This window comes from Apium graveolens, chromosome 6 (assembly GCF_009905375.1).
Source record: "Apium graveolens cultivar Ventura chromosome 6, ASM990537v1, whole genome shotgun sequence".
Taxonomy (NCBI): domain Eukaryota; kingdom Viridiplantae; phylum Streptophyta; class Magnoliopsida; order Apiales; family Apiaceae; genus Apium; species Apium graveolens.
In genome coordinates, this window is record NC_133652.1 from 31,249,165 (window position 1) to 31,272,632 (window position 23,468).

General features: G+C 35.2%; 2 protein-coding genes across 2 annotated transcripts; one reads left to right on the forward strand and one right to left on the reverse strand.

Moving 5' to 3' along the window:
- Positions 1-4,306: 4,306 nt before the first annotated feature.
- LOC141664857 (uncharacterized) lies at positions 4,307-20,036 on the reverse strand. Its single transcript, XM_074470812.1, has 5 exons — positions 19,833-20,036; positions 19,623-19,642; positions 18,365-19,460; positions 4,491-4,991; positions 4,307-4,417 (listed from the first exon to the last, which is right to left on the reverse strand). Exons 1-5 carry the CDS (start codon positions 20,034-20,036, stop codon positions 4,307-4,309), a joined length of 1,932 nt encoding a protein of 643 aa, XP_074326913.1.
- A 786-nt stretch (positions 20,037-20,822) lies between these two features.
- Positions 20,823-22,810, forward strand: LOC141663608 (uncharacterized). The gene is made up of 3 exons (XM_074469394.1): positions 20,823-21,424; positions 21,824-21,996; positions 22,538-22,810. The coding sequence occupies exons 1-3, from the start codon at positions 20,897-20,899 to the stop codon at positions 22,641-22,643; spliced, it is 807 nt and encodes a 268-aa protein (XP_074325495.1). The 5' UTR covers positions 20,823-20,896; the 3' UTR covers positions 22,644-22,810.
- The last annotated feature ends 658 nt before the right edge of the window (positions 22,811-23,468 follow it).

A 23,468-nucleotide genomic window follows, 5' to 3' on the forward strand; every position in this document is an offset into this window, starting at 1 on the left:
TCAGCTACATTACATTTTGTTAACAAAACGCATATATATATATATATCTGTGATTTCCCAACAATTATCTATAGCTATGTCTGCACAATCATTTGCAGGTTGTTGTGACTTGCAATGGGTAAGTTTAAGAAGCCTGTATTATATTTTGATTTTAAGCCTTAGACTGTGCCTCAAAGAACAGTGCAGAGTGCTATTTTTGCGATGGAGTTGTGTAAGATGAATCGGCATGGAAGGTGGTTGGTTGCAGGCTTCCTAGCAACCAACTTCAGAGAAAATTCAATGTTGCTTTTGTTGGGTTTGTTTCCCTTTTTGGAGTTCGTCGGACCATGGGCCGATTTGCAATACTGACACTATTCATTCTCTCCGGTGCTGAAATTACAGGTCATAATCTAGTTTCTTCCCAAGGTGGAAAATTAAGCATTCAATCTAGTTAAATATCTTTTACCTACACCATTGCTAGTCATAATCTCACGGCTATATTCGGAGTGTGTGCGTGTGTGTGTGACAGCTGTTTCCTGGGTGTAAAAAAGAAGCTCTTGGAGTTTTTTTTTATTGATTTTGATATAATGCAAAACAGAATACTTGCATACACATGAAGGTATCAACTCCTCTAGGTTGCAATTTTCGGGATAAGTTATCAAGTTAGAGTAAGCTCGTGCTGATCCCTTTGAGGTTGCTGTATTCTGTAGCTAATTCCTTTCTTTTTCTTTCAGTTATCTTTTTTTTTATCTTAGCCATGTTTGTTTCATGGGATTATAATCCCGGGATAATAATCCGGGAATAACTAATTTATTAAAATTAGTCATATTGATAAAATAATCCTATCATATGTTTGTTTGGAAGGATTAATTCTTTTAAAATTTTATTCTATATTTGTTTTGATGAATAATCTTTATGATTGGAATATAGTCCTTTAAATTTTTCAATCCTATGTTTGTTTTACATGAAATTATGAGGGGATTATAATTCTTTAAAAAATGACTTTAAAAAATGATTTATAAGAGGGGTATAAAATAATATTTACTCCCACCAAGTATTAGAGGCCGGAGCTAAGGATACTCTTCTTTTGTTTGTCATTCATGTTTCACGGCAGCACTTGAGGCTCAACTTCCTGAACTAATTATGAAAAATGCATAAAATTGAAGTTAATGAACTCATAATGATGGCCAAGTGTCGGTAAGCATTAGGGTTGCTTTCAGATTTAGATATTATTTTGAAATCATGGAAAGGAACCCATATTAGAATCTCTGAACAAAACAAGAAAAATATTTGGATTATTGCATCTGTGGCTTTATTGGGATGGACTCTTTGATCCATCCAATTCAATAATAATAAGCGAGGATCAGGCTACCACCATCAGCTAGAAAACAATAGCATGAACACTATAATTATTTGTTTATTTAATATTGTAAAGATATTTTAATCGGAGACATGGATAAGATAAGATAAGATATTAGAAGCCAGAAATTATTAGTAGTTTCTTATTTCTTATAAATTCTTTTTCCTTTGTATGTAAAGATTTATATAGTCTCATATTTTGACTGGGACAGTAGAAGCAGTAAATGAATATAGCAAAACCTGGAGCAGAAAAGAAAACAAGTGAACAGCCACAGATTTGTAGTAGAAGACCGAGGGCAAGGCACCCTGTAAATTGGAGGGGTACACAGATTTTCTCAAAATGCATTGGACCTAGCTTCCAAATACAAACAGAGTCTAACTATTTACTAGTGCACGTGATACCCCATGATCAGACTATTCCTCGTCGTCGGTGCTAAATTCCTTATATTCATTTTCTTCCGTATGTACCTCTGTATCTACATATTCCATGAGTTTTTGTTAAAGGGCAGGCGTTTGGTTCGTATACAAGAAACAAAATGGAACTGAAAAAAGATATGAGAAGAAAGGAAATAAATTACCCATAATTATTTTATGGATTTGGCTAGTGTGTTGGTGTACGTCATGAGTATAAATTAAGAACTAATTTTTATAAATTTAGAGTGTTTTTATAGGTGGAATTAATGTAAATATAGGGGAGGTTCCATCAACATTTATAATATAAATACCAATCAAAATTTGACAAATCATTTCTTATTATGTGCCCATGGATACACCATAGAAAATCGGTTATTTTATTTGGTTCACATTAGGAAATAAAATGAAAAATTACATAATTTATTTATTTATTTATTTTATCGTAGGTAACCTGCAGCCGTACGCGCTGGGTACACCCTATGGCTCACGCAATAGCCTGCAAATCACGTGAACTAAGGTAAATCGCATTTAAGCGACATGCTCTGACTCATGAGAGAGATTTGAACATTTGACCAAGGGGATAGTTATCCCCTCTTTAACCAACTAAGCCACCTCTTTAACCAACTGAGTCAACCCTTGCGGACAATTTATTTATTTTTGATTTTATAATACTAAGTAATCTCAAAATAGTCAAATATACTTATATTTATATATATATATATATATATAATATATTAGCATTATAATAAAGTAACATAACTAATTAATTAATAGCAATAATATTTTTTTAAAAAAATTAAAATATAAATTTATATCAAAATTATTTTTAATTTATAAAAAATAAATAAAAATCATTTATAGTTTTTAAAAAATAACTTCCATATTGATCTATTTTTGTGTTCCAAGATTTTAATTATAATTTAAATAAGAAAACCAAAATGGTAAAAAGGAGTCCAAATAGCTAGTGGGGAATGGAATGGAAAATATGATTTGAGGCATTTGAGTTAAACCTAAAACCAACAAATGTGGAAACGAATGACTTTTTTACCAACAAATATCAACAAAGGAATAAATTTAATTATTTTATTTTCCTTTATTGAATATCCCATATCAAACGTCTCCTTACTATAAAACGGTCTTTCTAAAATATAGATAGCTTCAATGAGTTTGACATGTTTTTGTTGTTAGGTATTTTTGTGCATACATGTGTACATTATTATGGGAGCAAGTCTAAGAATGCCCAAATTATTTTCCTAAATTAAATTTTTAGACATTTTAAATAATTAAGTGTTGTATAGGCTTAAAACACTAAGACATGCGCCTTATTTATAAGGGAAATAATGTCCAAAATACACTACTTTCCGGTTTCAACTGCCCAGAATGCCTACTGAAGTTACGTTCCGTCCAAAATACTCACTGAATACACATTTAGGATATGCGTATTCCAATTTTTTTAAAAACAACGAATACACATCATGTACATATGTATTCTTTTTTAAAAAATTAAAGAAATACGCATTCCAATAATGCGTATTTACTAAAATACAAAAGTGAATACGCATTCGTGTAATGCGTATCCTTTGTTATTTTTTAAAAAAGTGAATACGCATGTCTAGAATGCGTGTTCAGTAGTTATTTTGGGCGAACACTCCCGCTTATTGGTATTTTGGGCACTTATTCCCAAATGGTGGGTATTTTGGTTTTTCACCATGAAGGCAACACTTTACATGCCATATATTATTTCTATCGATATACTTCCTCCGTCCCAAAATATTTCTCCCATTTTGACTTTTCGTACTGTTCATGGTAAGCGATTGACTACTAATTTACGTCTAATCTATAATATCAAACATAGTCATGAGTGATTTTGTTGGATTCGTATTTATGAGTATTTTAATACAATGAAGTTTTTATATTTAATACTAATACGAAATTAATGATATTAACAATAAAAAATGTGCATTGACAAACGTGTCCAACAGGGGCGGACCCAGGATTCTAAACCTACCGGGGCTGTTCGGGTAAAAAAAATCGTGAATTTTATATAAAGGAAAGTGAACTAACTAGCATAAACATGTAAATTAAAAATCACGATTTTTAATCATGCTATTAACTTGAAAAATAAGTAATAACGTACATTGAAAAATAAAATAAGATTTACTCACATCATTTGAGTTGTACTCGACGATTTTTTTGAGCGTAAAATTCATCTATCACTTCATCTGGATCAATATCTTCGGCATAAATCTCTCAAATATTCTTCCTCCATTTTATTTCGAAGACCGGTCTTTACTAATTTCATAACTGAAAAAACTCTTTCTGTAGTTGCTGTAGAAACCGGGAGTGTTAACACAAGACAAATCAACCTATAAATCAAACTGTATTGTTCCGCCTTCCCTGTATCAACTAGCCGCAGACATAACTCAAAAATAGTAGACAAATCCTGAAACTTAGCATGCTTAACCACATCAATTTTGTAATGATCAAGTTGGAGTTTAAGATGAAGTATCTCTTGTTGTCCAAAATCAGCAGGATAAAAACTAGTAGCAAGTGTTCAAATGTGCTCAATATCAAACAACATGAAATTATTCTTCAGTTCCAAAGATGAGCTTAATCTCAAAAGTTGAACTGCAGTATCATTGAACCTATAATGTAACTCCTTCAACTGAAAATCAATTGCAGAATTAAATACATCATAATGGTAATAATGCTCAACTGATATCATCTCTTTGTCTCACAGAACGGATACCATCCATATAACGAGCATTCATATGTGGCACATCAATTTTATACTTTGCACACACCGACATGACATAATCCAAAAGAATATCAAAACCCTCATTTCTCAAAGATTGTAGCAATACTATTGTTGTTGCAACTGAATCCATGACATTCAAGATATCAATAGATTTACTTTGTAAGGCTCGACAAAGTAAATCTGTAATGCCCTTTATCTTATACATCAAATGTAGCACAAATAAAAAGTCAAATGATTTCAGTGCTTTTAAAGAACCTCTAACTTCTCCACGCATAGAGTTAGAAGAAGTACTGCAATTATTAATATTTTCCAACACAACAATGATTGAACCAAACTTATCCATCAAGCTACAAACACAATTAAAGTGAGAACTCCACCTTGTAGATCCAGATCGTTGTAAATTTCCAATCTGATTAAGTCCTCTACCTGTCTCACGTTCTCCACTGGCCACTGAATTTTCAACCTCTATGCCATGTGCAGCCTGTAACTCACGGAGTCGTTTAGAATAACCATGTTAGGTCACACTTTCACTGTAGAGGGGGTGAATACAGTGTTTATTACAATCAAATCAAACTTCAAGAACTTATGTAACAGAAAACAAACTTTATTGAAACAATAAACTCTGTTACAATCTGGAACTGTTATCTCTCAGTGATGAACAAAATATCACGAGAGCTGCTAGGGTTACAGTAAATAATATTCTCGATAATGATAACACTTCTAGTGTAAACCCTATGTTTGTGTTTATATATTACACAGTTACAAGATAATCGCTAATTGATATGGAATATAATTCTGCTTCCTAATATATATCAATCAGATATCTTTTATTCCAAGTATTCCATTCTTTACGGAATTCCTTCTTCATGCATATCTCTTCTTATGTTTATCTTGATCTTCTTAACTTTAATCAGCTGCTGTCCTTATCTGATCGTCCTTCAGCACTTAAGTTCTGATATCTATCTCCTGATGCTTATCTCCTGATAACATAAGTACTGATATCCCTTAAGTCCTGACTTCCAGTATAAGTACTGATCAACAGTTAAGTACTGATTTGTCCTGTTCAAATAAGATCTGAAATCTAAACATAAAACATATTAGCCATGACATTATCAAATATATCTAACAATCTCCCCCAACTTGTAAATTAGCAAAATATACAAGTTTAACAGATATTTGATGATGTCAAAAACATTAAGTACAAATGCATGAGAATTAGACAAGATAACTACAACTTACAGTCCTTAAAGCTTTTACCAATTCAACTTCTGATAACAACTTTAGTCTGTATACACATCAGAATTTAAGCAGTTGTAGATCTTCGACTTGGCTTCATCATTTTCTGATCTCTCTGATGTCAGGAGTTGTTCTAAGATAATTCTTCAACAAACATTTCTCAGCATATCTGAGTTCATCAATCATTCTCCATTTGACATCTTTAAGCTCTGCAGTATCTTCACCAGTTTGAAATATTGCAGCTCTGAGATCATTAATCTTTGCTTTTCTCAACTCCTGATCTAGTCTTATAACATAAGCTTTGTCAGACTCTAGATTAAATTCAAGCCCCTTAATACCAAGATATGTTCTGATCTGTGCAGTATTAGGCTTCATATCAACAATATCACCATTGTGATTTCTGTACTTTGAAACATATATGCTGTCAGACTTAACAGAATAAAGTCTTTTCTGTCTCTGAATCTGTTCTTTCAAATAGTTTGCAGCAGTCCCTGTCAATCTGTCATCCACTTGAAGTAAGAATAATACATGCTCCAATTCTTTAAAATACTTCAATGGAATGGCATTTTGTCTTATATGATATACCCTACCATCTGTCATGAAATACAACAAGATGTGTTCCTTCAAGTAGGTATGGTAAACCATTTGTACAGATTCCAGTTGATTCAATCTTTCAGGAGTTGCTCCAATACCTGGTTCACTCAAGGAAGTTGGATCATTGGTAGTGTTGTGTACTCTTCTTTCATCAGCACTTTCCAATCCAGTTTTATCTCTTGCTTCCTTTCCAGTAACTACTCTAGCTTCAAAACGACTTGCAGTAGTCTTCAAAGGTTGAGTTTGTTTTGCTTTAGTGAATCCTGGTAGGAGTGTTTTTGATCTTCCTTCTGATATCAAGTTAACTTGAGCTGTGTCAGAGGTTACTTGCTTCTTTTGAATATCAGAACTTTTAATTTCTTGACTCTGAACAACTTGAGCCATGTCAGAGGTTGTTTTAAGAACTTTTCTTGAAGTCAGAGCAAGATTATCTTTGTCATCAGTAATTTCTTCATCTTCAGGAGGTACATAAACTTTAACAGGTTCACCAACCTTTTCTTTACCCTTGGATCTTGGATCTATCTTTGGTTGTGATTTAGCAAATGTTGCTTCAGTTTGTGCCTTTTCTTTAATCACAATACCTTTCAGTTTTGGAAGTGACTTTTTACCAGAAGCTTCAGATTTAGATATGGCTTTCTTTGATTTAAGTCTAGCTTCTTCTTCCTTTAAACTTTCCAAGTCCATTCCTGGATTTTCTTGAAGAAATAACTGTCTTGACATTTCTTCATCAAGATCTAGAAGTTCATCAGAATTTATTCTTTTACCAGTATCAGAACTTATTCTCTTCCCAGTATCAGAACTTATCCTGTGACTTGCAATTTCAGCATTTCTTGATGAGAATCTTTTACCTTGACTATGACCTCCACCCATTCCAGAGTTTCCTTGGTCATCTTTTTCATCATCCTTTCCTTGCAGTGTCTTGTCATCCTTGCATTTGGACTTAATTACTTTCTCCCCTTTTTTGGCATCAGCAGGAAGTAGAAGAGAGATAAGCAATTCCACTGAAGATTGGATTTCAGTCAATTGTGATTGCTGAGAAGCTTGATTTTGCAGAATTTGATCAATCTGTGCTTGTTGACGATCTTGAGTCTTCTCAATATAAGCAATCCTGTCAATAGAAGGTTGAAAGAACTTTTTCTTATCAAGTTTCCAAACTTGTTCCTGCTTTATTAAGTTCTCCTGAATCTTGTGTATTTCGGCATGAGTGGTTGAATGAAGACCTTGTAGATGTTTAGTACTCAATGCAGTGACACGAAGTTGGGTTTTGAAATCATCAGAATTTAACATTTCATCAGCTTTAGTCAAGTGCTCAGTAAGATGTAACGCAGATGGAATACATGAAACTGAGTTCCATTCCTTAGGCCACTCCTGACCTGCAGGAGTTTCACTCCAAGGCACTGGTGGTTCCTCTGTAACAAACTTCTTTACTAGTTCAGACTTAGAAAGAGGAATATGTCCTGAAGGACCTGCTGCATCAGTATCTGCAGTTGGAGCAGCATCACCAGTATCTCCAGCATGTGCAGCATCAGAACTTATAGAATCAGTATCATCTGATATAATAGCAGTGTGAGTAGCAATGGAGGCGTCAGCATCCTCTAATTGCTGATCTGATGCTAAGTTCTGATCAACAGCCATATCCTGATGCTCACCTAAAGTCTGATCATCAGTGTCTAGATGCAGAGAAGGTGACTTAGATAATTCCGGAGTTTGAATAGCATCAGGAACAGGTGTTGGCAAAAGATTTGTTACTGTTGGAGCTTCGAAGAAAATTACTCCAGGCACAACTAAGTGTTGATCAGCATTATCAGCACTTGTGCCTTGATTACCAAGAGACACAGAAGGGGAATTAGCCTTGTCAGATACTGTTTCCTGAGATGGAGTGGATGGAGAAGAAGTAACTGGAGCACATTCTTTTTCTTGTGAGATCAGAGATTCCTGATCCCCTTCCTTAGCTGCTTCCTCCTCATCATCTGAAACTGGCCTTTGTGCCCTCTATTTCTTGTATTTCCTTGGTAATTTAGAGTCCTTGGAAGTTTCAGGAATTGTCATTTTTCTAAGCCTCTTGAGAAGCTTAGATCCTCCAAGTTCAGAATCCTTCTGAGAAATCTTTTTCTCAGCTGCAGTTACCACAGGTTCTGAAGAAAGAATCTGTTCCTCAGAATCTGATTCATCTCTCAAAGTAATCCTCCTCTTCTTCTGAGGTGTTTGAGAAACAGTCTTTGTTCTCTTTGACTTAGAAGATGTAGGCTTCACATAGGACTTGAGATATGTTCTGAGAGATGGTTGAGAGGTTTGAGGTGGCTGAGTAGAGGTGGTAGGTGCTGATGAACCAGGTTCTGATGTTTGAACATCAGGATAAAGTGCAGTGTACTTAACAGGATCATAGGTGATTAAGGCTTGTTTGACAGATAAAGGTATTAAGAGGGGTCTTAACACAGCCTTTTTAGTATCAGAAGATAATAAATCAGTAAAAGCTCTCTTAGCTATTCTGAAAGATGGAATTAGATCACCAAAATTTTGGGGCTGATTACAACAAAAACTATAAATAAGCTGACAAAATCTTGCAAAATATACAGTATTGCGATCTTCTGTCATCCTATCCCCAATAAAACCTAAGACTGCTCGTGCATAATCAAAATCAGTGTGATTTAGAAGTGCATACCCGATTTGTTGGCTGAATATGGGAATTACATCAAAATTTGAACATTTGTTGGTGAAAGCTTTGGTAATGCAATCAAAGAAGAAACTCCATTCCCTCCTTATGAAAGATCTCTTCAACTGTCTAAGCTTGGTCAATGTTCCTTCATATCCCAGACTAACCATCATGTTTTGAAGAACTGAGTCATCAACAGTAGAATAAACACAGTCCTCAGGTAGCTGTAATGCCTGTCTAACTGTAGACAAAGTCACAACATACTCATCTTCCCCTGATGAAAATATTATACTTGGGGACCCTTGAGCACCACCATTGTCATATACTCCACTCCTCCAAAACTCTAGTACTTGAACTCCAGAAATGGATGTAGGCTCAGTTAGAGCAAACCCAATATCAGAACTAGTGAGAAAGTCCTGAATAAAATGAAGTTCAGAGGGTGCCTCTGTAGTGTTTAGTATCGCAGAGAAGTTATTAGGAACAAAATTTGCTCCATCAAAGAGAATGTCCTTGGGTGCCATTATGTTTGGAAAGAAATCGGTAACCTGTAATGTGTTTGAGAAAATGCCTCTTAAAAGAAAATCGTCAGCAGATGAGAGAGTTGAAAAGTAAAGAGAGAGATAAAATATAAAGGTAAATAAAAGATTTGACAATCTTTGCTCTCTTTTACTTATACACAAAAAGTAACCGTTGAGGACACATGGCAGACATGCATTTAAAAGTAGTGGTAAATACCTTGACACCTGTTATACATAGAGAAGGCAAAAAGTAATGGGCACGGTAAATAAGGAATAATTACCACCCACTTGCAGTTTTTCAAGGAAAAACCGTTCCACTTACCTAGATTCCATTAATCAAGGTGAATCAGTTTTAATTTAATTTTACTCTGCAATATCAATATTCTGAAAAAAAACTGTGTGTGAGAATGAGTAAAATCAATCAGTTAAGTAAGTACTGATAAAATATTATCAGAACTTAAAGTCAGACACAATTTATACGATCATCAGAATATTTATCAGGATTTATCAATGCGTATCAAAATTTCTCAGAGACAAGATCATAAGACAAAAACAAATTCCATTAATATATCAAAATAATACATTGATGAAATTGAAATTACATCAGAACTTTTACAATCTTGTCCTAAGCTTCTAAATCTAACATCAACAGCCTTAGTCCTAGCTAAGAAGCCTGACAAAGCTGAGGATGAAGAAGAACAGGAAGAAGATGAGATTAAGTCATCTTCCTCTTCCTATCTTCGACAAACAAGATAGCGAGTCGAATGATTCGCTCTTGCTGACGGATAGCTTCCCGCCTTTCCTCCTCCAATCGATCAAGATGAAGCTGGTAGTCCATCTCGAAGAACAGAAGTCGGTTCAGCACCGCCTGTGGGACAGAGCCCCATATCTCTTCAGGACTGGCAGTTACATGCCACTCCTGCTGCCAGTCGGCGCAGCTTAGCTCCATATGAAAATTTTGGTAATTCAAAAACATGTTGAATCGGACCATGATGTTTTTGAAAAAGAATATGAAGTTAAGATTGTGAGAAAAATTGATGGAAAGGCTAATGTGAAGTGGCTGTTTATATAGACAAGAGAATGCCAGGAGACGCGAAGATATTTAATGCTGACAGATAGAGTTAAGTCTACCTCGTCTCCCTAGACTTGAAAAAGAATAACAGTCATTTGAAAAGGAATGTGCACATGTAACAAGAGTGAACTGTTCAAGGACGAGTGCCATTAGTCCTAACCATAGACTATTAATCTTCCACTTCAACATATTCTAAATTAATCTGAGACTGTTACCAAATTTTACTCACAGATAAGTCAAGTAAAGGGTTAGACTGAAAAATCAGAACTTAGACCTATACCAGAACTTAACAGTCATCATAACATAATGTCTTAACTCGAACAAGGAATATCTATCTTAGTAAGTTTTCATACAAGTTCTGAGTTATAGTCTTCAGAACTTAATCATCAGAACATATAACTAGAACGTGTCCTCAGAATTTGTGCAAGGTGACACAGTGACTGTTTGTCTAAAAGAACATAGACCACCACAAAAATTTCATCATTCATATGGAGTGATTTGTGTGTGCATTAAGCTAAATAACTAATAAAGAGTAAAGTCTGATTTACTTCAGTACATCTTAGAAATAAGTCATAATTAAAATTTTGCTAAAGAGCTGTCATTATCCTGAAACCTACTGATAAATGAGTTCATGCATGAGTCCACCTCAACTGTTTTTGTGCTAATTTTATGCATCTTTTTAAATTCTATTTTACAGTGGCTTCTCAGTGTAAGTGAGTTACGACTGCTTATCAGAATTTATGCTATTATCAGAGTATTTCTCCAGTAATCATAGAGTGTGAAAAGTCACCAAGAAAATATTTTGCTTTTCTAATGCATATTTACTTAATACCAGCTATGCACTTGGGTCGTCCCATTCACATTTTTACTCTAGATCTCAAAGGAGTACCTGATATTATTCTTTGATTCTTTTTCTTCTTCTTTTGATAAGTGAGGTTTATCAGCACTTAGTACATTCAGCAGTTTTACTAGAATCAGAACTTAAACAGATGAGTAGCATTATTCTAATTTGGGACTTAGTAATAAGATGAATAAAGTAAACTAAACTAAGCTCAAGTATCAGAATTTGCTTGTGTCATAAGATTTCCACAGAAATAATTACTTCTTTCATGGGATCATTTGTTTATTGAAGACTAGTAGGTTAGTATCTAGCACAATTATCCTCATAGGATTGAATGATTACTGAAACAGATATATCACTTATTAGAGTTAAGAGATATATATCAGACAACAGTCAGTACTTAAAAACATTTATCAATTAAGCACAGAATACACAAAGAGATTAATTCTGTAAATACTGATCATAAAGTCTGATAACATAGAACAAGTTTAAGCAGATTTAGAGAAAGAACCTGAAATCATTCCAAGTTCATTTACCAATCTTGTAAAGGTAGCTTCACACAGTGGTTTTGTGAAGATATCTGCTACTTGTTGATCTGTGGGAACAAAATGCAATTTCACTGTACCTTCATCCACATGTTCCCTGATGAAATGGTACCTGATGCTGATGTGCTTTGTCATAGAGTGTTGAACTGGATTACCTGTCATAGCAATAGCACTTTGATTATCACAGTAAATAGGGATTTTGAAATATGTTAACCCATAATCCAGTAACTGATTCTTCATCCAAAGAATCTGTGCACAGCAGCTTCCTGCAGCAATATACTCTGCTTCTGCAGTTGATGTGGAAATTGACTTTTGTTTCTTGCTATACCAAGAAACCAATCTGCCTCCAAGAAATTGGCAGCTTCCACTTGTACTTTTCCTGTCAATTTTGCAACCTGCAAAATCTGCATCTGAGTAACCTATTAATTTAAAATCGGATTCTCTAGGATACCATAATCCTAGATCAGCTGTTCCTTTAAGATACTTAAAGATTCTTTTTACAGCTGTTAAGTGAGGTTCTCTTGGATCTGCTTGAAATCTTGCACAAAGACAGGTAGCAAACATGATATCTGGTCTACTAGCAGTTAGATAGAGAAGTGAGCCAATCATACCTCTGTAATCAGTAATATCTACTGAATTACCAGTATCCTTATCCAGTTTTGTTGCAGTGGCCATGGGAGTGGATGCACTTGAACAGTCTTGCATTCCAAATTTCTTCAGCAAGTTTCTGGTGTACTTAGATTGACAAATAAAAGTGCCTTCTTCACTCTGCTTGACTTGAAGGCCCAGAAAATAACTAAGTTCTCCCATCATACTCATCTGATATCTTGACTGCATTAGTTTGGCAAACTTTTTGCAAAGTTTGTCATTTGGAGACCCAAAGATGATATCATCAACATAAATCTGGACCAAAAGTAAGTCCTTGCCATGGTTGAGATAGAACAGTGTTTTGTCAATAGTTCCTCTGTTGAATCCACTTTCCAGAAGAAACTGAGCTAAAGTCTCATACCATGCTCTAGGAGCTTGCTTAAGTCCATAAAGTGCTTTATCAAGCCTGTAGACATAATCTGGATGTTTGGAATCTACAAAGCCTGGAGGTTGTTCAACATATACTTCCTCCTCCAATTCTCCATTGAGAAAAGCACTTTTCACATCCATTTGAAAGATAATAAACTTTTTGTGAGCAGCATAAGCCATGAATATCCTTATGGCTTCTAACCTAGCAACTGGCGCAAATGTTTCATCATAGTCAATTCCCTCCTGTTGAGAATATCCTTTTGCAACCAGCCTTGCCTTGTTCCTTACAATTATGCCATCACTGTCAGTTTTGTTTCTGAATACCCATTTTGTACCAACAACAGATCTATTCTTAGGTCTTGGCACTAAGGTCCAGACTTTGTTTCTTTCAAATTCATTCAACTCTTCCTGCATTGCTTGCACCCAATCAGCATCTTGAAAAGCTTCTTCCACTTTCTTTGGCTCAGACTGAGAGAGAAAAGAATTGTAAAGACATTCATTCGAAGTACCTGTTCTAGTTCTGACACCTGCATCAGGATTTCCAATTATCAAATCAGGTGTATGTGATTTTGTCCACTTCCTTGAAGATGGAAGGTTTTCTCTAGAACTGGATGCTCCCCCATGATTCATGCTGTCTTCGTTTTCATTTTCTGATGCTCCCCCTGAAACTATGCTCTCTGAGTTGGATCCTTCAGCATTTAGATTTTCAGCACTGTCAGTACTTGGCTTATCAGAACTTGACGAATCAGAACTTGAAGAACCAGATGTATGTTCTGATGCTTCTTGAGATGTGATAATATCTTGAGTATGCTCCCCCTGCATTGGTGCATCTTCCTTTGACGTAGTCACCACAGTTTCAATAACATCAGAGTTTAATCCATCAGAGTTTACAGTATCAGGACTTAGACTGTCAGGACTTAAGGTATCAGAATATGAATCTTCATTTTCAAATCTCAGCTGATCATGATCAATGCAATCTTCAAGTCCAGTGATCTTCTTGTCATCAAAAGAGACATTGATAGATTCCATGACCACTTTTGTTCTCAAATTATAGACTCTGAAGGCTTTTGTGGAAAGTGGATATCCAACAAAGATTCCCTCATCAGCTTTTAGATCAAACTTGGATAGCTGTTCAGGATGAGTCTTGAGAACAAAACACTTACATCCAAATACATGAAAGTATTTCAGATTTGGCTTCTTGTTCTTCACCATCTCATATGGTGTTTTTCCATGCTTGTTAATGAGTGTTGCATTTTGAGTAAAACAAGCAGTCTGCACAGCTTCAGCCCAGAAATAGGTTGGAAGCTTTGCTTCTTCAAGCATTGTTCGTGCAGCTTCAATGAGAGTTCTATTCTTCCTTTCAACAACTCCATTTTGCTGTGGAGTTCCAGGAGCAGAAAATTCCTGCTTTATTCCATGATTTTTGCAGAACTCTTCCATTATCAGATTCTTGAATTCAGTGCCATTATCACTCCTCAAAATTTTCACAGAATCTTTGATCAATTTATCCAGATGTTTGACATGATCAATCAGGATAGATGCAGTTTCATTTTTTGTGTGCAAGAAATACACCCATGTGTATCTGGTGAACTCATCTACTATGACCAACTCATATTTCTTCTTTGTAATAGACATGACATTCACTGGACCAAATAGATCAACATGAAGTAGATAATAAGGCTCAAGAATTGATGATTCAGTCTTGCTCTTGAATGGAGATTTTCTTTGTTTGGCCTTCTGACATGAGTCACAAAGACCATCAGGAGCAAACACTGATTTTGGCAGTCCTCTCACAAGATCTTTCTTGATCAGTTCATTTATCTTGTTGAAGTTTAAATGAGAGAGTTTCTTGTGCCAATTCCACCTTTCTTCAATTGAGGCTCTACTCACTAAACAGATTGCAGAACCATCAGAACTTGTTGAAAGCTTAGCTTCATAAATGTTACCACGCCTGAATCCCTTCAGAACAACTTTTTCTTTAGATTTACTAACTATTTCACAATGTTCTGCAAAGAAATCAACATGATAACCTCTGTCACAGATTTGACTTATACTCAGTAAGTTATGTTTAAGTCCTGAGACCAGAGCTACATCTTTAATGATGACATTCCCAAGATTGATATTGCCATATCTCAAAGTTTTTCCAATGTTGCCATCTCCATAAGAAACACTTGGGCCAGCTTTCTCCACAAAGTCTGATAGCAGGGCCTTATTTCCAGTCATATGTCCTGAACATCCACTGTCCAGAACTAAAATATTTTTCCTGTTGCCCTGCAATCAAAAAGACCACTAATTATTAGTTTTAAGGACCCAGACTTGCTTGGATCCTTTGGCCTTTTTAGGTTTGTTAACATTTACAGCGGATTTAGCATCAGATTTTATGTTAACAGTTTTCTTATCAGAACTTATACTACCAGACTTTGAATCAGAACTTACACTAGAAGGAACAACAGAAACTTTCTTTAAAGAAGGTTTTATTTGATAATAATCATAGTACAAACTATGATATTCCTTACAAGTATAAATGGAATGCCATAAACTACCACAATGAAAACAAGGATTTTGTGGTTTGTATCTAACAGACTGACTCTTAACTCCTGATTTTGAAGATAAGGAGTTAATATTCTTATTCTTCCTGCAAAAAGAAGCCAGATGGTTAGAACTTCCACAGTTATGACATGCTTTCCTAGGAGCATCAGGAACAGATTTATAGTTATTGCTTTTATTCACACCTTCCTTTCCATTCCTGTTTTTCCTAGGTGATTTTACCTTGTTTGCATTCTTAACATCTTTCAGCTTATGCTTAAGCTGCTTCTTTGTCATTAAGCCTATGTTAACTTCAGCTGTCTTTTCCTATTTTAGTTTGTCAGAAGCTAATTCCTTTTTAACTTCTGATTTCTCATTTTCAGATTTTTCAGTTACAAACTTAACAGGTTTTAACTTCGGCTTTTGCTTATCAACAGGCTTAATTTCTACAGTTCCTTTTTCATTTTTATTTTCTCCATAACCTAAGCCCTCTTTCCAGTTTCCACTGCTTAGCAAATTTTGAGTTGTTTTGCCAGAGTTAGTCCAAGTCCTAATAATCTCTCTCTCCTTTTCTAACTCAGTTTTTAGAGATTCATTCATTTTTAGCACTTCATCCCTAACATAAAAAGCATCATCTCTATCCTTCTGAGTTTGATGGAACATGACTAACTCTTTTTCTAAGAAATCATTTCTTTTCCTAAAAGCAAGATTTTCAGAAGTTAATCTTTCACATGTTAAAGTTTGATCTCTATAACTAACAAACATGGTTTTAAGATATCTTCTCAACTCATTAATATCATCAGTATGAAAAGCATAAGTAGTCTGAGGTACCTTTGTTTCAGCAGCTTCAGAACTGCTCTCAGAACTTGATTTATCAGCATTTGCCATCAATGCATAGTTCTCCTCACTTTCAGAGTCTGAGGTGTCTGTCCAGCTTTTCTGCTTTGTGACAAGAGCTTTGCCTTTGTCACTCTTGGTCTTCTTGCAATCAGGAGATATGTGGCCTTTCTCACCACAATTATAACATTTAACATTGGCGTAATCTCCTCTGTCAGACTTTCCTCCTCTTCCTTCAGATCTTCTGAAATTCTTCTTATCAGAACTTATGCCTTTCCTGGAAAACTTCTTTCCCTTCCTGAACTTCCTGTATGCAATCTTTGTGATTCCTTTCACCATAAGAGCACACAGCTTCATCATCTCCTCATCAGCATCAGTTTCAGGCAAGCTTTCAGAATCTGAGTCATCATCACTCTCAGAACTTGATGACTCAGTATCAGACTTTATGAAAAGAGCTTTACCCTTGTCTTTCTTTGAGGAAGGTGCTTTGGGGGATTCCTCTTCAGCCTTGAGAGCAACTGTCCTTGACTTTCCTCCTTTCCTCTTGCTTCTTTATTCCATCTCAAGTTCATGAGTCTTGAGCATTCCATAGATTTCATCAAGAGTTGTTTCATCAAGATTGTAGTTGTCTCTTATTGTTGTTGCCTTCAAATCCCAGCATTCAGGAAGAGCTAACAGGAATTTTAGGTTGGTATCTTCAAGATCATACTCTTTATCAACCAATGACAAATCATTCAAAAGTTTGACAAATCTATCATATAAATCATTCAATGACTCATTAGATTTTGAGTCAAAATGTTCATACTCTTGAGTGAGTATTGTCTTCCTGTTCTTCTTAACTGTTTCAGTTCCTTGACACCTTGTCTCCAGTGCATCCCATATCTCCTTGGCAGTCTTGCAGTTGATTACCCTGTTTGACATTACATTATCAATGGCACTATGCAGTAAGTGTCGTACCTTGGCATCCTTAGCAATAGATGCTATATCTTCAGCAGTGTAATCACTCTTTTCCTTTGGTACAGTCTTTGCTGCTTCACCTGCAACTACAACAGCGAGCTTGGTAGGTTTGTGAGGCCCTTCCTTGATTCTACCAAGGTATTCTGGATCTGTTGCTTCCAGAAACATGGTCATCCTTACCTTCCATATGGGATATTCAGATGGTCTCAATATGGGAACTCTGATAGTCTCATATCGACTCTGAATTGATGTCTTTGATGATTCCTCAGTTTTGGTAGGCTTAGTTGGAGTTTCTGTGTCAGACATGATTGTGTTTGGATCTTTAACTGTATGTGTGTTAACAGAAGGCTCTGATACCACTTGTTAGGTCACACTTTCACTGTAGAGGGGGTGAATACAGTGTTTATTACAATCAAATCAAACTTCAAGAACTTATGTAACAGAAAACAAACTTTATTGAAACAATAAACTCTGTTACAATCTGGAACTGTTATCTCTCAGTGATGAACAAAATATCACGAGAGCTGCTAGGGTTACAGTAAATAATATTCTCGATAATGATAACACTTCTAGTGTAAACCCTATGTCTGTGTTTATATATTACACAGTTATAAGATAATCGCTAATTGATATGGAATATAATTCTGCTTCCTAATATATATCAATCAGATATCTTTTATTCCAAGTATTCCATTCTTTACGGAATTCCTTTTTCATGCATATTTCTTCTTATGTTTATCTTGATCTTCTTAACTTTAATCAGCTGCTGTCCTTATCTGATCGTCCTTCAGCACTTAAGTTCTGATATCTATCTCCTGATGCTTATCTCCTGATAACATAAGTACTGATATCCCTTAAGTCCTGACTTCCAGTATAAGTACTGATCAACAGTTAAGTACCGATTTGTCCTGTTCAAATAAGATCTGAAATCTAAACATAAAACATATTAGCCATGATATTATCAAATATATCTAACAAACCAGTAACAATATTCACAATATTAGATAACATAGAAAAGAATTCCCAAATAGAATCTTTTTTCTCAGCGGCACACCAACCAATGCTAATTGTAAACGATGAGCAAAACAATGTACATAATAAGCATATGGACAATCTTTCAGAAATAGAGCTTGTAAATCATTAAATGCACCTCGCATATTACTAGAACCATCATATCCCTGACCTCTCATGTTATGAATGCTCAAGTTATTTCGTGTGAGGACATCAAATATTTCTTTCTTAAGAGTTAATGATATTGTATCAGCCACATTAACAATATCAAAAAAACGCTCACGAATAAAATCATGAACATCAACAAACCGAAGCACAATAGCCATTTGTTCTTTATGTGATTCATCTATTGTTTCATCAACTAAAATGCAATACTTACAATCTCCTCTGTTACGAGAAGTTGATGATTCGTCATGACCCCGTAATGCACATGCTTGCAAATTCAAGTATCGAACAACCTCTATGGTAGCTCTCAAACGCAGTCTATTATTATTTATCTCTTCCAAAGATTGGCGATTTATGACCTTGTCAATATGTCTTGTAATATCGGTCAACCCCTCAAGAGATTTTACTGCTTTTTTATGTAGTGAATTATCCCCACCAATATGAACAAAGAAAAGACATCTCTCGTTATCATTAACTCTTTTCCAATTCTTAAATCCATCAATAGTAAATGCATGTTGTGAAGATGAGTCCTTTTCAAATAGAAAACACGGAAAACAGAATGCTGCATCTTTCGAAATTGAATACTCTAGCCAACACCATGAATTAAACCAAAATGCTTGAAATCGACGACGTTGATTTCCAAACTCTGTAGATGGATATTGATCTTTTTTTAATTTTGGTTGACATGCTCCTAGCCTAATGTATTCACGCGTAATATCATCACGAACATTAGGTGGATACATCCAAATTGGGCGACGCAGACCTGGATCGCGTTCAAGTGATGCAAGATCAATTGGACTAGTTGTAACTGTAGGAGGAGCACTATGAGTAATTGTAGCTGCAGTAGGAGCGCCAAGAGGATCATGAATAGAAATAGGTGCAGCACTAGGAGTCGTTGTGACATTGGGAGTAGTTGCGGGACTAGCATCAGAAGTAGAAAAATAAGATAATAATGTCTTCCTTTTACGACCTTGACTCCTGCAACCAAAATATAAATTTTAAATAAGATAAAATCAATATTCTTAATTTTAAGGAACACTTAGAAATCACAAATATTTGTTTATTTTATTATCAAATACATTAGTATAGATTTTAAAGAACATGTGAAAGTTTAAAACAAATTTCCGAATTAACACTCACTCCAAATAGTAACATTGTATCTACATTATTTAATATATACATTGATATTAAAAATACACATATTTAATCTAGTTGTATATCGGTACTCACAATTATTTATTTATATTAAATTCATACTTTATACAATTATGATATAAACAATAACCAAAATTGAAAAAGATGAATAAATTAACTAATCTAATTGAACAAATAAAAAATTAAATAACTTACATTATTAAGTAATATAAGTTGGATGAGATGAATGATTTGATCTAAGAATCCAGCGTGAACAGGTGAACATGGGCTACTTAATACAATAGGGTTCCCTACTTTTTTTTCCTCTGCTGATTTCTTTTCTCTGTAATTAACGTTATGCTTGTTAGACACAAAGCTTAACGGAATTGGGCTTCCATTTTTTTTTATCTCTTGGCCCATTATATTATCAAAGTTGTTATCTAATATGCGCTGGAGGTTTTTATTAAAAGGGGCTTTTTAAAACTTCATATGGGCTGGACTTGTAGTAGGCTGAAATCATAATATATATCAATTGGGCTGTAAAAAATTGACCTGGGCTGGAGCCCACCCAGCCCATACTCAGGTCCGCCACTGGTGTCCAACACAAGTAGGAAACGTTTTTAAGACGGAGAGAGTAATATTTATTTCCCTTCTTTTTTGAACTTCACTTCTTTCTCACCTTTTTCATTTCTCTCTGATTATTATTTTAATAATAAGATACAAAAATAAGGCATGTCGTTGGATTTGATACACAGAGACTTTGTTTTAAATCATTAGGACATTATATTTTATAATATTTATAGGATATTTGCTAGAACCCTTTTGAACTTGCTCATCAAAAAAGTCACATTATACCTCCTTATTACGTGCTCATGCGCACGTGATAGAAAAATGATTATAAAATAAACAATGTTTTATCATTAATTTCATGAAATCATAAATTTTAAAAAAATTGCGGGATCTACAAATTCATTTAACTAAATTCATAAATCTATCAGCGTGTACGTGTCCAGAACACATCACCATACTCATGACACATCATGTGAAAAGCGGTCTAGTGTCTACTTTACTTCACTATCGTACGCCGACTCTAGTGCCGCTTGCCCCCCCTCAAGTGCACTTTTCACACGTGTCCTTCACTCGTACCATAAAAGGTCAACGCCGTCAAGCTCATCTAATGGAATTCAAACGCCTATATATATCAATACTCGAATTTATTTTCTTTAGACCCAAAAATATCAACAACAGGCAACAGCTAATCTAATCTTTTAACTATAATCATGAAATCATCTCTGATCCGAACCGGCTCGTCCGGTTCGCTACCGGTTCATTCCTCATTTGTACCCACATCGCCGAGAGTTTCAGTTCCCGGCAAATATTCCGGCGAGAAGAGTAAATCATCGCCGGCAATCTCGCTGCATTTTCACGTCAATCAAACTCCAATTCGCCGAGTTTCGTCGGAGTCTGATCTCAAGCTTTCCGGCAATTTCGCGAAGCTTACACGTGAGAGATCGCAGTCTTTTCCGGCGATTATACCGGAAGAAGACTATTTCTCCGATGGAGGAGCGTTGACTTTGACTGAAAACGGATTCAATCACGAAAATTACACGCCGGTGGATGAGTCAGCGTTTTCCGGTGACGGAATCGGAAAAGGAAGAGCGTTTGGTGGAGGCAGAGGCGGTTATGGTTTCGGAAGCGGTGGTGGAAACTCTGATCGGAAAGACATCGGAGCTTATTATCAGGAAATGTTGAAGTCTGATCCGATGAATTCGCTGCTTCTGAGAAACTACGGCAAGTTTTTGCACGAGGTAAATTCTTTCTTTTTTAAGTTGTTAATAACTAATTACATTTAGAAGCTCGATCATTCGATAAATGAATAATCTTTTCAAATGATTTTTTTAAATAATTTTTTTTGTGTCCCCGTATTTTTAATATCGATAAATGAATAAAATTTTATGATATCCGTACTGGCGGTATTAGTTTAAATTATCGATTTAGGATTTTAAGCGGGAAAGCACAGTTGAATTATTATTTTGCTCGCGTTTTGTTTTTGTATATTGTTCTGCAAATGTTTTAAAGTGCGTAACGTTTTGTTTCCAAGTTGTCATGTAAAAACTGTATGTTCTCTGACACGAGCGTGCCCTGTTGTGTGCATTTGTATATTGATGTAATGAGCTTAAATTGACATTAATCATGGTGAATGAAAGGTGGAAGGAGATAGTGTGAAAGCTGAAGAGTGCTACGGAAGAGCAATTTTAGCTAGTCCCGGTGACGGTGAAGTACTTTCTTTGTATGGTAAATTTATTTGGGAGACGCAACGGGATGGAGACAGAGCTAAATCTTATTTCAGTCAGGCAGTCCAAGCCTCTCCTGAGGATAGGTACTCTCATTTTTCATGTCATCCCTGCATACTATTCCTGTACCAGTGAGATAAAAAAGAACTAAGCAAGAACTAAAGAATTTAGAATATTTAGATTTGTTCCTTTAAGAAATTCGATAAAGACCTCGTGCTTGAACAACTCATAAGAATGTGAATGAATATGCTTAAATACCTATTTTCTTTGCAACTAGAGAAAATAAAAAAGGCGCATACTTGAACATTTAACTTGTTGGCAAAGGGCTTTTTATGTTTGAACATTCAAAATGTTGTTGCCTACACATTTTTCCTTAAACGCTCAATATCTTATTACCTAAAGATATTGATATTTACATATACAAGTACTTGTGAATCGTGATTAATTTGGTAGAAGAAAATTCATGTGACTGAACATTGGACCTTGCTTCTAGGCTAAAGGTGTCATACTTCTGCTTGAATGCTTGATTTGTTGTGACCAAGGCTATTCATTATTATCACATAGTATCTGTGTAATTAGATAAAAATCAATGATTATTAATTGTTCTGTTCTATAATTTATGTGCAGTATGGTAATGGGATCATATGCACAGTTCATGTGGGAGGCGGAGGATGATGAAGAAGATGAAGGAGATATTGAAGTGTCACAGGCGGCCATGGTTGCAGCTTACTAATGAAGTAACAGTTTTTTATGTTATTACTAAACACGTTGTATAAAAGTATGTATGTATTACGTTTAGAATAAGAGGAATAATCTAACTTTGAATAATTTCCCACTTGTGTTCGTTAATCTAAAGACGACGATGGAAGTTAAAAACAGGAGATGAGACCAGTTGCCTAATTCTTGCTTTTGTTTCTACAATACTTTCACTTTTATGTATAGTAGTACTATTGACATAAATTCAAGCAATGAGTTCACGCCGCAGATGGCATCGGATTATCGGAATCATCAGCCGCTTGAAACATGCTCGTGACAGTTGTTGACGAAGAACCCATGGCTGTACTCTGGTACTCTTGGCAAGGATAAGCATGACATGTCATTTCCTATATACTTAAAATTTGTAAGTATTGAGGTTGAGACAACTGCATCTTTATGGGGGAACATTGATTCACATCTAAGCACAACCAATAGAAAACATTGAATAAACCTAAATAACACTGCATCAGATTTGACATTGACGCTACAATCGTATGGTTCCTGCATCATTCAGCATTTGACATTGGAGCCTCAGTACTCCCAAATTCGACCCTTTTGTGCTTATATATAAATCGTTGTATTCTGCCAAATAAATTCAGCACATATTCATTTCTGGAAGTTGAAGTTGTAAAAATTTCTATCATTCCAGTATGAAAGAATTAAATAGCCTAGTATAAATTTATATCTCGACCAGGCGTAAGTTTGAATTTCCATACCCACATCATAAGTCAAAAATTTCTTTTTTGGATTGTTATGGTTTTGTTTTCTGGCAGTTGTAAATAAAATTAGGCTAATGATCTTT